The sequence below is a fragment of the Branchiostoma floridae genome, chromosome 16, assembly GCF_000003815.2.
Source record: "Branchiostoma floridae strain S238N-H82 chromosome 16, Bfl_VNyyK, whole genome shotgun sequence".
NCBI classification, from domain to species: domain Eukaryota; kingdom Metazoa; phylum Chordata; class Leptocardii; order Amphioxiformes; family Branchiostomatidae; genus Branchiostoma; species Branchiostoma floridae.
Genome location: NC_049994.1, coordinates 13,289,981 through 13,303,012, shown reverse-complemented (window position 1 = coordinate 13,303,012; position 13,032 = coordinate 13,289,981). Strand labels below are relative to the sequence as shown.

The window sequence follows — 13,032 nt, the reverse complement described above, 5'->3', positions numbered from 1 at the left end:
AACGACCACTCAAACTACAACCATTGAAACAACGGCAGAATCGACCACGATGGCAGAGACTACGACCATGGAAACTACAACCACCATGGAGCTCACAACAGACGATGCAACCACCGCCGGTATAACGCCAGGTCACTATAAAACAACAGAAGAAGCCACAAAGGCCATCACAGACAAACCTACCAAGATCGTCAATACTCTCAAGCCTGGCCTTCTTGGTGAGTTTTAGAGTAGAGAGAGAGGAAGAGAGAGAATGAGAGAGATATAAGAAGGATAGAGACAGATGAGAGGGATGGAGGGAGGAGAGATAGAGAGAGTGAGAGAGAAAAGAGGGAGCAAGAGGGTGAGAAAATCACCTTTGATATCCAATTCTCTTTGTTCCAGAGTCTGAGAGTGCCCCTATTTGCACCAACGACTACATGGAGCTAGCCCTGCCGGCCCACCGGCTCAGTCACGTGATCACCAGCGGGCTGCACTGGGACCTGGACCCGAGCTGTCAGGCCACCTTCAACGGTACCCACTACATCCTGCGCACCGGGCTATATCAGTGCGGGACAAAGGTATCTAGTAGAACAGTCTAGTCGCTTCGCTTTGGCATTTAGAAGGCATCTTCGCGAGCTATGTAAGATTCCGTGGGTGCCGTAGGCAGGCCGGGCTTGTAGGTCCCTCCCTCTGCTCACTGTATTGTTGAGATATTGCAATGGGCCTGTTCAAGCTTGGTATGGCGTATGAGCGCCACCATAGTCTCAGGATAGCCTCAGATGCGCCCGGAGTAAAGTGGCAGTGTGTCAGCGGGCAATGTCCTGGGTGCTGAAAAAGGTGGTCCCTTATCATTGCTCCTCCCGATGTTAAGTGGGTGCGCCGCCCGATGCAAATGGAAAGGCCAGCAGGGGTGGCCCGGAGTGGCTTGGCAAGGGCATGGTCTATGCTTTTGTAACTTTTTAATATTTCGTATCAACAATTCGACCACCTTTGTCCTAATTGATGTTCCTTCCGACCCCTTAGGTGACCTTTGACTCGAAGTACGTCATATTCTACAACAATGTCAGCCTGCTGTTTACCCATGATGGCGTCATCACCAGAGACCCGGATGTAGTCATACACTCTGTGTAAGTAGACGAAGACATTTGACGGTTCTTGTCACTAATATCGGTAAACAGCTCTAGATTGGTAAAAATCCATGTGCTGTTTCATACCTTCGAAATCATACATAATGTTCAAGCAGATGTTGCCAGGCAAAAGGGTGACGTTGTTCTAGCACCCGGTGTTTCTGCTGCAAAATTGTCGATCGAAAAAAGTCACAAATTTGCTCTCCAACATCTGCTTGGAGATAGATTGTCTGTGAAAGTGAAAGTTTATAGCAAGTAAAAATAGCTAAGTAAACAATTTCGCTGGCTAAAATATAAGCTGCTCCATTATCTATCCCAGCTGTAAGTACGATCGTGACGAAGCCGTGATGTCCGAGTTCCTGCCCATCCCGGGCGGACTGGAGTTTGTTGATGAAGGGTTCGGTCAGCTGTCCATCCGGCTGGACCTGTTCCCCACACAGAGCTACCTGTCCCCGTACACCACACCTGACTACCCGGTGCACCTGCACCTGCGGGACATGATGTACCTGCAGCTGCAGGTGCAGGGCCACGCCCGACAGCTGTCAGTCATCGCCCTGCACTGTGAGGCTACATCCGGGAACAACGCCTCCCTAAAGTACCCACTGATACAGGAAAGGTGAGTATTAATCGTTGTATTTTTACCTCCATGAAAAATTGAGGTATTACTTTTGGTTGGACCTGTGTGTGTGCTTGGTTGTCTGTTTAATTGTGTTAACGGACATTTGTAGTTGGCATAACTTTAGAACCTCTGGACAGATTGCAATGATATGTAGATGTGGGTTGGAAAGGTAAAGGTCAAAGTCGATTTTGCCCAATGGGGTGTGACCTTGTTTCGAAAGCTCAAACCATCAGTAGGTTTTCATAGAAAGTTTCGTTACGTTATAGAAACGGTGGGCTTTCGTCTCAGCAGAAGTTCATTGTAATAAGTATTTAAGTATAAAGACACATATCATGACAACAGCATGATTTGTAGTAATAAAGCATAAAATCATGATGTTACTAACTAGTACATGTAACTCAAACCAACCATATTGCTATATTTTGCTTGAAATCTTTTCCACATTCCAGCTGTGCCTCGGACGACACCTTACAGTTCTACGCACAACCTCAACCCGGCACACAGCGCTTCGGTCTGGAGGCCTTCCGCTTCGTACAGGAAGTGACGACAGTCAACATCCGGTGTGAGGTGGAGGTGTGCGATGCAACTGACACAACATCCCGCTGTGAACAGGTACCTTCAACGATGTTATACACTTTGGGTATATCATATAGCACAAAACGCTTCCCAATGCTACTAAAATCCCTTCGCAGTTAGGTGTTATATAAAGAAAGAGAGAGAGAGAGAAAGGGGGAGGGGGGGGGGCGTTTCTTTAAATAACACCACGCACAATTTAGAGTATAAGATGGCAGTCCGAAGACTAAATTGCGTCATACAATGTACAATACGGAAATGTGCTTAGAAATGGATGCCATGAGTCAGTACAAAATATCTTGGGAAAGGAAAGTTACACTCACATTCTAACATGTGTCTTCGCAAAATTGTCTCAGGGTTGCAGGACCAGTCGTCACCACAAGAGGGCGCTCGGCGACCAGGATGCCATGAAGAGCCGCTACGTGATCTCTCAGGGCCCCATCATCTTTAGTGCAGATTTCCAAGAGGGTAAGTGGATACTTTGTACATTTTTACGTCTCCGTTTTGACAAGGCATTTGTGGTGCTTGGTGTGTCTGTCCTTGGTGCTGAAGACCAACCAATCCACAGTTTCCAGTAACAGTTAACCTCCAAGCAGATCCTGCGGTAGCATAAGATAGTATCAAAAGCTGGCAAAGGAATGAGGCCAAGCTAGGAGTATGTATGGCTACCGGAGGTTTTTATCTTACTATCGTACCGGAGATTTTGGAACTATCTTATGCTACCGTAGGATCTACTTGGAGATTAAGTGACAGTATCTGCCTCATACAGATCTGACTATTCATGTTATACTTTATTTCATTTACAGCGGATGGTGCGAAGGCCGCGGTCATTGCTGTTGGCGGGTCTGCTGTGGTGATCGTTCTCGCTGCAGTTTTACTGGCTGTCAGAGTGAGGCGCTCAAAGCGGGTACATCCGGGATACCAGCCACTCAGTAACCTTGATGCCGAGTAAAGCACCATTATCTGGTCACGAAAACTCCTTGTGATACCCCGTCGTAAACATCATTTTTGTGTAGTATTTGCTGCAACGATGGACTTAGCAGATATTCTGTAGGCTAGCTTGATGATATCTATGACATTTCTTTGTGTGTTTGATTATAGTTAGACTCATCTATTTGATGTGATTATATAATGCAATTTCTCATCTGTACGATGTCAGCTTGGAAACAATTGTACTCAATAACACTCATTTTCTTAATACTTCTATTTGCATTTTAGCAAAAACTGTTATACATTTTATATGTCCGTAAATCTTATTCCTGCAAACGGTCTTGACGTATGGAAGTCTTTTTAGTTGTTAATTAATGCAGTCGATTTCAGTCACCTACCTAACATGCTATCAGTCACTGTGTGCAAATAAACTAAGATGATGATCACATTGAATGTCGTGTGTCTCTCACATTGTTTTACACAATGATTGCAGCTGTATTTATCTAGTACCTTATGATAACAAAAGCTGGCGATGAAAATAACATTTAAAAGACAAACTAATCAATCATTTACGATAAGATATACAGTAGAAATCCTTTGTCAAACAAAGGCTTGTGTTCAAATTACGAAATATACAGAAGATGGATTCCTTACCATGCTTTAACCAGATCGCTTTAGATGTTTTATGTGATTTTTAACCATGGGCCGTATCTGTTATTATTACATCAGTGAACGTTGTTTATGTATCATTAAGAACCTACCAGGACACGAACAAGTTGACCTGTCACTCAACATCCTCCACAAACACCCACCGCACCCCGGACGTGTGCCTTACGGACGCCGTCGTTTCCCGACAACAGAGCTACCGACCCGCCATACTGCAATCATTAGCTGTTTAGTCTCGACTGATTTTATGTACTTAAGATAAGGACGGCTGTTTTGGTGGCTATTGAACGGACTCTTGTTTAAAGAGACAAGGGTCGCCATACTAGTATTATCAGAGTCACACTCGTATGAAAAACATGTCTGTAGTTGTCATACTCACGTCCTTCTTATCATAATAGCTAGGAACACTTGTGCATTGAAAGAAATGTTTGAGCGAACGTAGGGAGGGTGCATATCAATGGTACCACCAACGCGAAGGAGGTTTACACTAATTCTCACATGCTTGGCCCATATGTTAACGTGCATCTTTTCAAGGGCAAGACGGTTTTACTCGAAGTATAACTCTTAGTCTTAACCTAAATTTCGTTTAAAATCTTTGTGCGATGTAAAACAATATTAATGTTTCTTTGTTTGAATACCATGCATCATCTTGTATAAAGGCCGATAGTGATCAGATAAAGCACAAATCCCTTTTATTCATTGATAAATAAAACTTAATACATTAAACACACATATGATAAACAAGGGGACACCGGTATCAAACGAAATAAAGCCACTTTTGTTGTAGGCGTCCAACTTTCATTCATACATACAACAATACCATACCATACATATTCAATGTAACAAATGCTGCATTTTTTCACAATGCTACAGAAACTCAATGGACTTAATGTTTGTAACCACGTTTTTTTTAAATGTCAAACAAATTCACCATTTCCTTATCAGTAACATACCACGTATGTCACGTAGTTTAAGTATCACTCAAGTTAAGCACTCTAGATCCTTCACCGGGCAATTAACCTTGGACTTCGCTTCGGCATCTGCGTCAAACGTCTCTAAGAAGTGATCAAAAACAAACATGGTTGTCTAAAAATATCATAAGGTATTGAACGTACGAAGTGAAACGTATTGAAGGAATACATGTGGCAAAATATTAGCCAGATACTCACGATTCGTCTTTGGTTGGTGTATTTTGCCTTACAAAACCCGGTCTAGACATAGTTTTAGTACAGACGACTAGCCAATTCTCAGCGCTAGCAATCTTAGTCCGTTAATCTTCATTCATCATGTATTCATATTAGCAAAGGGATCGCTTACAGTACCCCATTCGCACGTTGTATGGCAACACATCCTCAAGGAATTAACAGAAGTGGCAAAAATGGTCATTCCGTTAAAAAGTAACTTTTCAGGTGTGTTTTTGGCTTATCATGCTTCCTTAGAACATTTGAACATTTTCCACAATGTTGGTACCAAACAAGGCATGTTGTCCTACAGAATCATATATTTTTACCACGAACCTTATCGCAAGAACACATGCTGTTGTAGAGTGTCTGATATGGTATAAGAATGTATGTTCTGAATACCGCAACCACCTACCAACAGACTCTGTTATGTCGAGAACAATGTCGCAGTAACTATAACAACACCATCTATCCGTATCAGGTACTCTCACACTAAGTCTGTGTTTGGAGATGTGTGTACAAAATATCAATCTTAGTCCCCATTAGGACAGACCGCGATGAGCTAAACAAGCCGCCTGTCATGGAAACGTCGGCTACGTCATCGAGGCGAGGCAGGATACAGCAGTCGCGTTTTCCCGCGAAAGACAGGGTTCTATTTTCTCCTATAAGCTTCATACTTAATGTGCACAAGTTTAGCGCAGCAGTTTTATTTTGGATACATTTTCCAGTAGGACAGGTCCATGGAATATGTGACTTTGAAACAAGATGGACGGATGACTGGTACAAAGATGCGGATGTACAGATTTCTGCTGACGCTCGCGGCCCTTGTTACAGGTGACGTGGCGTTTTGTTACTCTCTACTTAACATTACTTTAGCTTCCCTATAAGCGGATTAACTAAACTTGAGATTATCATGGTAAGTGAACTTGAGGATGTGATGATATAAACATCACAAGAGTTTGAGTTATAGAAACTGAATCTTCATTAGAACCTGTTTTTAAATTGTTGATTTTTTGTAGGTTACTCAGAAAACAACTTTTTGACAATATCCCAAGCACATCATGTTGTACTTAACAAAATCTAACCCTGTTCTTATACAATAGCTAAAGTCATTCGCGGCGTAAACATATTTTAGGAGCGCGTATTCTACCCAAAGCTTTGCTGCTCTTTACTGTCGCGTTATTTTGCTACCAGGTATCGGTAGCGTCCGATAGAGATGGTGGTTCCATTGTTTAGCAAGCAACCACTGTGTACTTTGATCTCGGGAGGATGCCAGCCTCTAAGGATATAAAACTCTGACACATATGATAAAGTCTACTTTCTTGGGAATAGAATGATAAAAAAGCACTGATAACCCATCTCTGTACAAGTGTATTTAACCATCAACACGGACAAAGTCTGAACTACCTTATAGTGTCTACTAGAGAGGTCCTGTATGTTGGCAAGAGGCTTGTAGCATAGATTTTGTTAAAGCTGTCGTCTGTCGTAAAACAGTTAGATAAGAGACCTATAGTAGCATGGGTAGTGATGATGACATTATGTTGAAGGCTGTTCCGGAGTTGCTATGTTTACTACGAAATCTTAGGAAAACACCAAAAAGCTTTATCAAAATTGGGGGAATATCTATGACAAACAAAATACTTCGGGCGTCATATGCGTGATTGTTGGTCGACAGGTACTACATATGATAAAATGCAGAGTATGATAAGGAATATTGACCTGCTTAGATTGTGGTGTCGTTTATTGGTTCGAACGTGAGAGATTAACATGGTTTATATACAAGGTCATTAGAATGCATTAAGGTCGAGTGCGGAGAGCTATGGGTATGGTAACTATGGACTCGGCACAGGCGAAGTGTAACTACAATTACTAATGCGTGTCTGAGGACACATAATTATAAACCAGTCTTTTCAACGTGTGTCGAATGCTGTGCAAACGCTTTGATGATGCCAATGTTAAATCAAGCCAATATCACTACTGTAGCAATCGATGCAGTCACGAAATAATCAGGTTTTGCAAATCTACCTCATGTTCTGGGCAAAGTCACAAAGAAGTGTTGCCAACTTGGTTTACATACTATATGAAGACAGTAAGATATAGCCCAAATAAATACATTATTAGGAATATGATACATATTATGTATATTACTTTTTCGGCTTTCTTGTTGCGTTTAGAATTGGGAAATACCAAATTGTGATTTAGCATTTTGTTATTTCACTTCTTATCTAATCATCATTTTATGAACGCCAAATGAATTTCAAAATGTATTCTGCGCAGCTGCGAGGGCACAGTCGTGTGACTTTGACGCAGGATGGTGCAGCTGGACTGACAACAATGGGCAAATGGCTTGGGATCGATTGGACGGACTTGGTCCAAACTACGCAGTTCATGCATCACACCCAATGTTCCCAGGAAGTGGTCCAGCTGATGATCATACACAGCCAGGTGAATCCTTTTTTTTCACCTCCCTCCCATTTATACTAACCTGTAAAGCTGAAACCCGAAAACTGTCACCCGAAAAAAGACATTTTGATCGCATCTTCTGGCTAATATTCCATCTGTTTACATATATTAAAATGTTTTAAGACATTGTCACATGAATAACAAACACGAACATTGCCGTTACGTGACTTGCATATACTACCAACGTCATATCTATTCCTCTGCCTTTGTCACCAAGATGTTATTATATTCTGTTATGCTTTTTTGTCGCTTAAAGTGGGAAACGAAGGCTGGTATGTGATGTCAAGTTGTGGAGGCTCAACTCAAGCCGGTGATACATCCACTATCACCAGCCCTGACATAATCGGCCCCTGTACGCTGGAGTTCTGGTACACCATGTACGGAGTAGACCTGGACATGACAGTCTACCTGCTGCAGAAGGGACAGAAGACACAGGTCTGGCACAAGGAGGATGTGAACGACGATTTCTGGCAGAGTGCAAATGTACAGCTGTCTCCTCCTCTGCAGGATGCTTATCAGGTCAGAATTATATTCAAATCGTAAATTTGAACAAATAATTATTATCAACCGAAGCAGCAACCGTTTGGCTACCATTTGGTTATAGAGTGCATGGAGAAAGTCAATAACATAGATTTTTAAATATAACTTTCTTTCGTAAAATTTTATCAACTTTTCATTGCCTTTAGTGGATGACAGAGTGTGTTGTCTTGACACTTATTGGCATTCCACTCCATACAGGTTGTTTTTGAATCAGTAAGAGGGATCAACTTCTTGTGCAACGTGGCTTTTGATGACGTCAAGTTAGCTCCAGGTAAGTAACAGTTAGTCTCCTTGAATATACGTAGGGAAGTTTAAAAAAACCTATGCATTTGACTAGTTGGGATTTAGTACAGTGATATCAGCCTAATATTTAACACATTCAATCGGAGAGCTTATTCTATCTTATTCATCCCCAAACCTAGCCCCACTGTTGAATTGTGACTTTGAGAATAGTGGCCCCTGTGCCCTGAGACAAGACATCAGCGATGTATTTGACTGGAGATGGCAACAGGGTCTAACAGAGACTCGGGAGGATCTCATCAACAGGAACTTCACCATCCTCGCACCACATCTGATCACAGGACCGGAGTACGACGTTACACTCGGACCAGGAGGAAATGGTAGGTTTGAGTGAATGGCTCCATGATGTCCAAAAAGTTTATGTGTTGTTTTGGGGGTGGTAGTGGTGGTGCGAATCCTTCAACTTTTGGATAATGCCAGGCTATTCTAGAATCGTCGATGTAGGTTAGACATCCAGGTAATAAGATAAACCAAAAAGTAATTACTCAAGCAACTGGATATGGTTTTGGAAACGGTAAGACGCTTAGAATAGAATCCACTATCCTTCTTTTCTTTTGAATCCAAATTGTCTTCAGTCTGAATTGTCTTAAAATGTTTCCTATTGGACATCTGAAATTGTGTTCATTCATAGTTAGAGTATAAAAGACCTGTTTCTTCCAGATCATTTCAGTGTCACTGACGAAGGATAGTGGATTCTATTAGAAACGTCTGACCGTTTCCAAAACCATATCCAGTTGCTTGAGTAACTACTTTTTGGTGTATTCTAGAACCGTTCTGCTGATGTCAACGTCGCAACAAACGTAAAGCTAACTTGATGATAAATATTCCCTGCTGCCTACCCCAGTTACAGTGGAAGATATGATGCTGCTAATAACACTATGGCCTTTGCTCTCATATTTTTGTCAACTTATCATCGAAAAAGCTTCGTTTCGCATAGGCATGTATATCTCTCCCGACATCTACATACTGCATTTTGCAAACAGCCGAGTACAACCAAATTTTCTTGTGCTCCTCATCTTACAGGTACTTACATGTACGTAGAGTCGTCAGTCCAGGCTGCCGGTCACCACGCTCGCATGTCGTCTACAGAACTCAGCGGACAGTGCCTGGAGTTTTACTTCCACATGCTGGGACCCCAAACTGGTAAGTTCCGGCCTAGTACGCAAGTATCCAAGTATCCAAGTACGCAACGATCTAAATTGTTTGACAACTCTATACTTTGTAATTTCCAAATGATACTGCCATTATCATCAAGAGTCACGAAACAACACCTTCATTCACCAAGAAGAAAAGCCATTCAAAAATTAAAGTCATTAAAACATTTAAGTCCCCCACCAGAAGGCGAATAGGGTGACGACCCTGTCTGTAGCCTTGGGCCACACGACTTTTACGCAATCACTACAGTAGGGGCTAGTCTGGTAGTGGTGTCTGTGTCTAACTATTAGTAAGTACATGCATACTCTTTCTCAAATGCTAGCTGAGTGATAAGCAGAGAAAGCAACACGACTACCATTTTTGGCCTCCTAGGTATATGACTCGACCGGGGATAGAACTCATGACATATCGGATACAAGGCGAACATTCTACCCACTTGGCCCCTGCACAAAAAGTTATTGACCAGTATAATTTCATCAACAGAGCAAGTGCTGACATACTGGTATTGTATAACTTAACTGGCACGTCACTATTGTGCAAATTAAACCGTTAAATGACGAAAAGGAACATGACAGCTGTGGGGACATCCGCTATTGGACAGAAAGCTCTTGTTTTTTGAAGAGTGAAGGCCAAGTACAAGTAAAAGTCGGCAAGACTTACCTTTTTTCAGGTACGTTGAAGGTTTTTCAGCAGTCTGTGTACGAGAACGACACAGCAGAACAGCTGATATGGGAGGCGTCCGGTAGTCAGGGCGACGTGTGGCACAGAGCAGCGGTCAACCTCAACATCACCAACAACTTCTATGTACGTACAATTCCATGTTCTTTTGATTTCTTTTACATGTGTTTCTCAGTAGCGATCGCGAGATGTTGTCTTAAATACCATTTGCTTCTTATACCACAAAGGACCAGTTACTGGTCTGATATTATTTTTTCAGCTTTTTGTTACACTTCCCAACACAGATTAGTTTTGAGGCTGTGGTGGGTGGTTACTACAGTAACATCGCCATCGACGAAGTCAAGACCATGGCTCAACCCTGCAACTGTAAGTATTACCGTACCTGCTTCCGAAGCCTATTAAATCTTGCCTTGCGCTGTGTCAGTGGGAATGTCTTACGTTTGAGCTTTGCGGAAAGCATTTCCAGCATTTTCTGAAATGACATGTTACATTGTCATTAGGTGCAGCTGTGTACGCTAACACTAGCTTTAAGCTTGCCGCTACGCTTTCCACCTGCTTTAGTCTCCGGCGGCTGGGGCGAGTGGGAGGACTGGACGGCCTGTGATGCGGAGTGTGACGGCGGGACCCAGTCCAGGGCGGCGTACTGTGAGAACCCCTACCCTGTCTTCGGGCACGGGTGTGAGGGGGACGACGATGGCGACATGAAGAGGGTAGAAATCAGGACGTGTAACACACAGCCTTGTCCCAGTAAGTTCGCTGCTTCAAGCTTTGTCTTGTACATATTGATAAGCTATAAATATTGACAGCGCTTTCGGCGCAATGCTGACTCAGCTACGTTCAGCAAAAGATGAAAATATTGTATGGGAGTATGCGATTTGTATTGTAGCTGTGGGTGACGATGATAACCCTTTTAGTGATTTTCGAGAAAAATGACATTATTCCATTTTCTACCTCAACAAATGTACTACATCATAGATTATTCATCATCATATCACCTGCAGGGCAATACAAATCATGACAGTGGTACAACAATGTGCCTGCCTTTCTATCGTGATGTTAACTTAGTCGGCTTATCCTTCGATATAGCTACCGCTGTGCCGACTACCCCTCCTAAAACAACCGATGAAACAACGTTGGAGACAACCACCATGACGACGCCTGAACCAACCACAACGGCGCAGACGACAACCGAAGAAACTACAACCATGGCAACCACCACCATGGAGACCACTGTAGAAACCACTGTCGTCACTACGCCAGAGCCAACCACAACAGAGGAACCAACAACCACTCCCATGGCAACGACTACGGAAGAACCAACCACAACTGAACCAGAAGTGACGACAGAGGCTGAGGTAACCACGGTGGAAGAGACCACCACTGACGTCATCACAACGACAGAGGAAGTGACAACAGCAGAAGTGACGACGGCGGAAGTTACGACAGCGGAAGTGACGACAGAAGAACCAACTACAACAACCTTGCTCACCACAACGACGGTAACAACAACCGTAGCGCCTACAACGGAACCCATCACGACTGAACAACCAACGACTACACCACCGCCCACCACCAAACCTACCACAACAAAACCCACGACTACAGCCAAACCCACTATTGCCACAACAACTACTAAAGTACCACCCACAACTCCACCCCTTAAGCCTGATGTCACCACGCCACCAGGAAAACCCGTGACGCAGAAGCCAGCTCCGCCAGAGAAGACCGACAAGCCCGGAGGAGAGTTCGCCAACCTTCAGGGAGGGGAGGCGCCGAAGTCGAGCAACACGGGGATGGTGGTGGGGGTGGTGTGCGGGCTGCTCGCTCTGCTGCTCCTCCTGCTCGCCCTCATCCTCTTCATCAGGAAGAAGAAACAGAAGAACGCGGGCAGAGTCTCCCCCTCGCCGGAGGAGTCGGAACTGCAGCCTCCACCACCAAGGCGCCACCAGTGGGAAGCTCCCGACTCGGAGGCGTAACCCTAACCCTAATACCTAACCCTAACTCTAACACAACGCTACCACACAGAAAAGCAATCAAAAGAATCAATATCTCAGTGTTGACCCTGAAGGCGATAGTGGTCGTAGTACACCTTTGTGTTGGAAGAAAGTTGTCCTACCAGAACAGATGAGCTTGTATGATTATCAATACCTAATGTTCGCTCCCACTCACTCAGTCCCGTACCTAATAGCCATAAAGGTAGTCTGTCTGTCCACAAAGGTTCACCCCTGGCTTTAGATGATTCACCAATGTTAGATGATCAACAATAACTTTATTCCAATACTATTCACAAAGGCTGATTGCAAACACAGCAAAACAGTGGTAGGCAGTGTGTGCATACTTATTATGAAAGAAAATTGAAATATGTAAATGAAATACGTGCAAGAAAAATTGATGTAGCTCAAATCACGAAATGTGTTAGATGCAGTAGACAACTCATGCTCTATACAGTATTTGTTTCGTTACGCTACTAATATTATTGTAGAAAACAACCACTGTTACTATATCTACTAGTATTAATGGTTTCTTAGGGCCATTTAATCCCAATTCAACTATACAAACAGTGATTTAACGTAAACATTTATTCCCACGGCCACACTACATATAAAACATACGAAATGGAAATCAGTTACAGCGTCTTTCAACAGCTTTCAATAGTTGTGACAATGAAGAGCCATTTGATGGTCAAATTCCCATTATCTGCTTGTATTCAAACTAGAGCTGTAAGTGTATCAGTACACTATAAATCAAAACAAGTGATTAGGATGGCATTAGATTTTTATTGTCTTTGTAAACTTAAGTTCAATATTTTCTAAGCTAG

At 43.0% G+C, this 13,032-nt stretch overlaps 2 protein-coding genes across 2 annotated transcripts; both read left to right on the top strand.

Annotated features, from left to right (window-relative positions):
• Positions 1 to 8: 8 nt before the first annotated feature.
• On the top strand, positions 9 to 3,291 carry LOC118403556 (ZP domain-containing protein-like). The gene is made up of 7 exons (XM_035802291.1): positions 9 to 218; positions 385 to 560; positions 1,006 to 1,109; positions 1,429 to 1,725; positions 2,178 to 2,340; positions 2,658 to 2,769; positions 3,108 to 3,291. Exons 1-7 carry the CDS (start codon positions 50 to 52, stop codon positions 3,251 to 3,253), a joined length of 1,167 nt encoding a protein of 388 aa, XP_035658184.1. The 5' UTR covers positions 9 to 49; the 3' UTR covers positions 3,254 to 3,291.
• A 2,406-nt stretch (positions 3,292 to 5,697) lies between these two features.
• On the top strand, positions 5,698 to 12,190 carry LOC118432785. Its single transcript, XM_035844405.1, has 10 exons — positions 5,698 to 5,912; positions 7,356 to 7,523; positions 7,798 to 8,060; positions 8,280 to 8,352; positions 8,504 to 8,701; positions 9,405 to 9,524; positions 10,207 to 10,340; positions 10,499 to 10,580; positions 10,776 to 10,961; positions 11,301 to 12,190. The coding sequence occupies exons 1-10, from the start codon at positions 5,819 to 5,821 to the stop codon at positions 12,188 to 12,190; spliced, it is 2,208 nt and encodes a 735-aa protein (XP_035700298.1). The 5' UTR covers positions 5,698 to 5,818.
• The last annotated feature ends 842 nt before the right edge of the window (positions 12,191 to 13,032 follow it).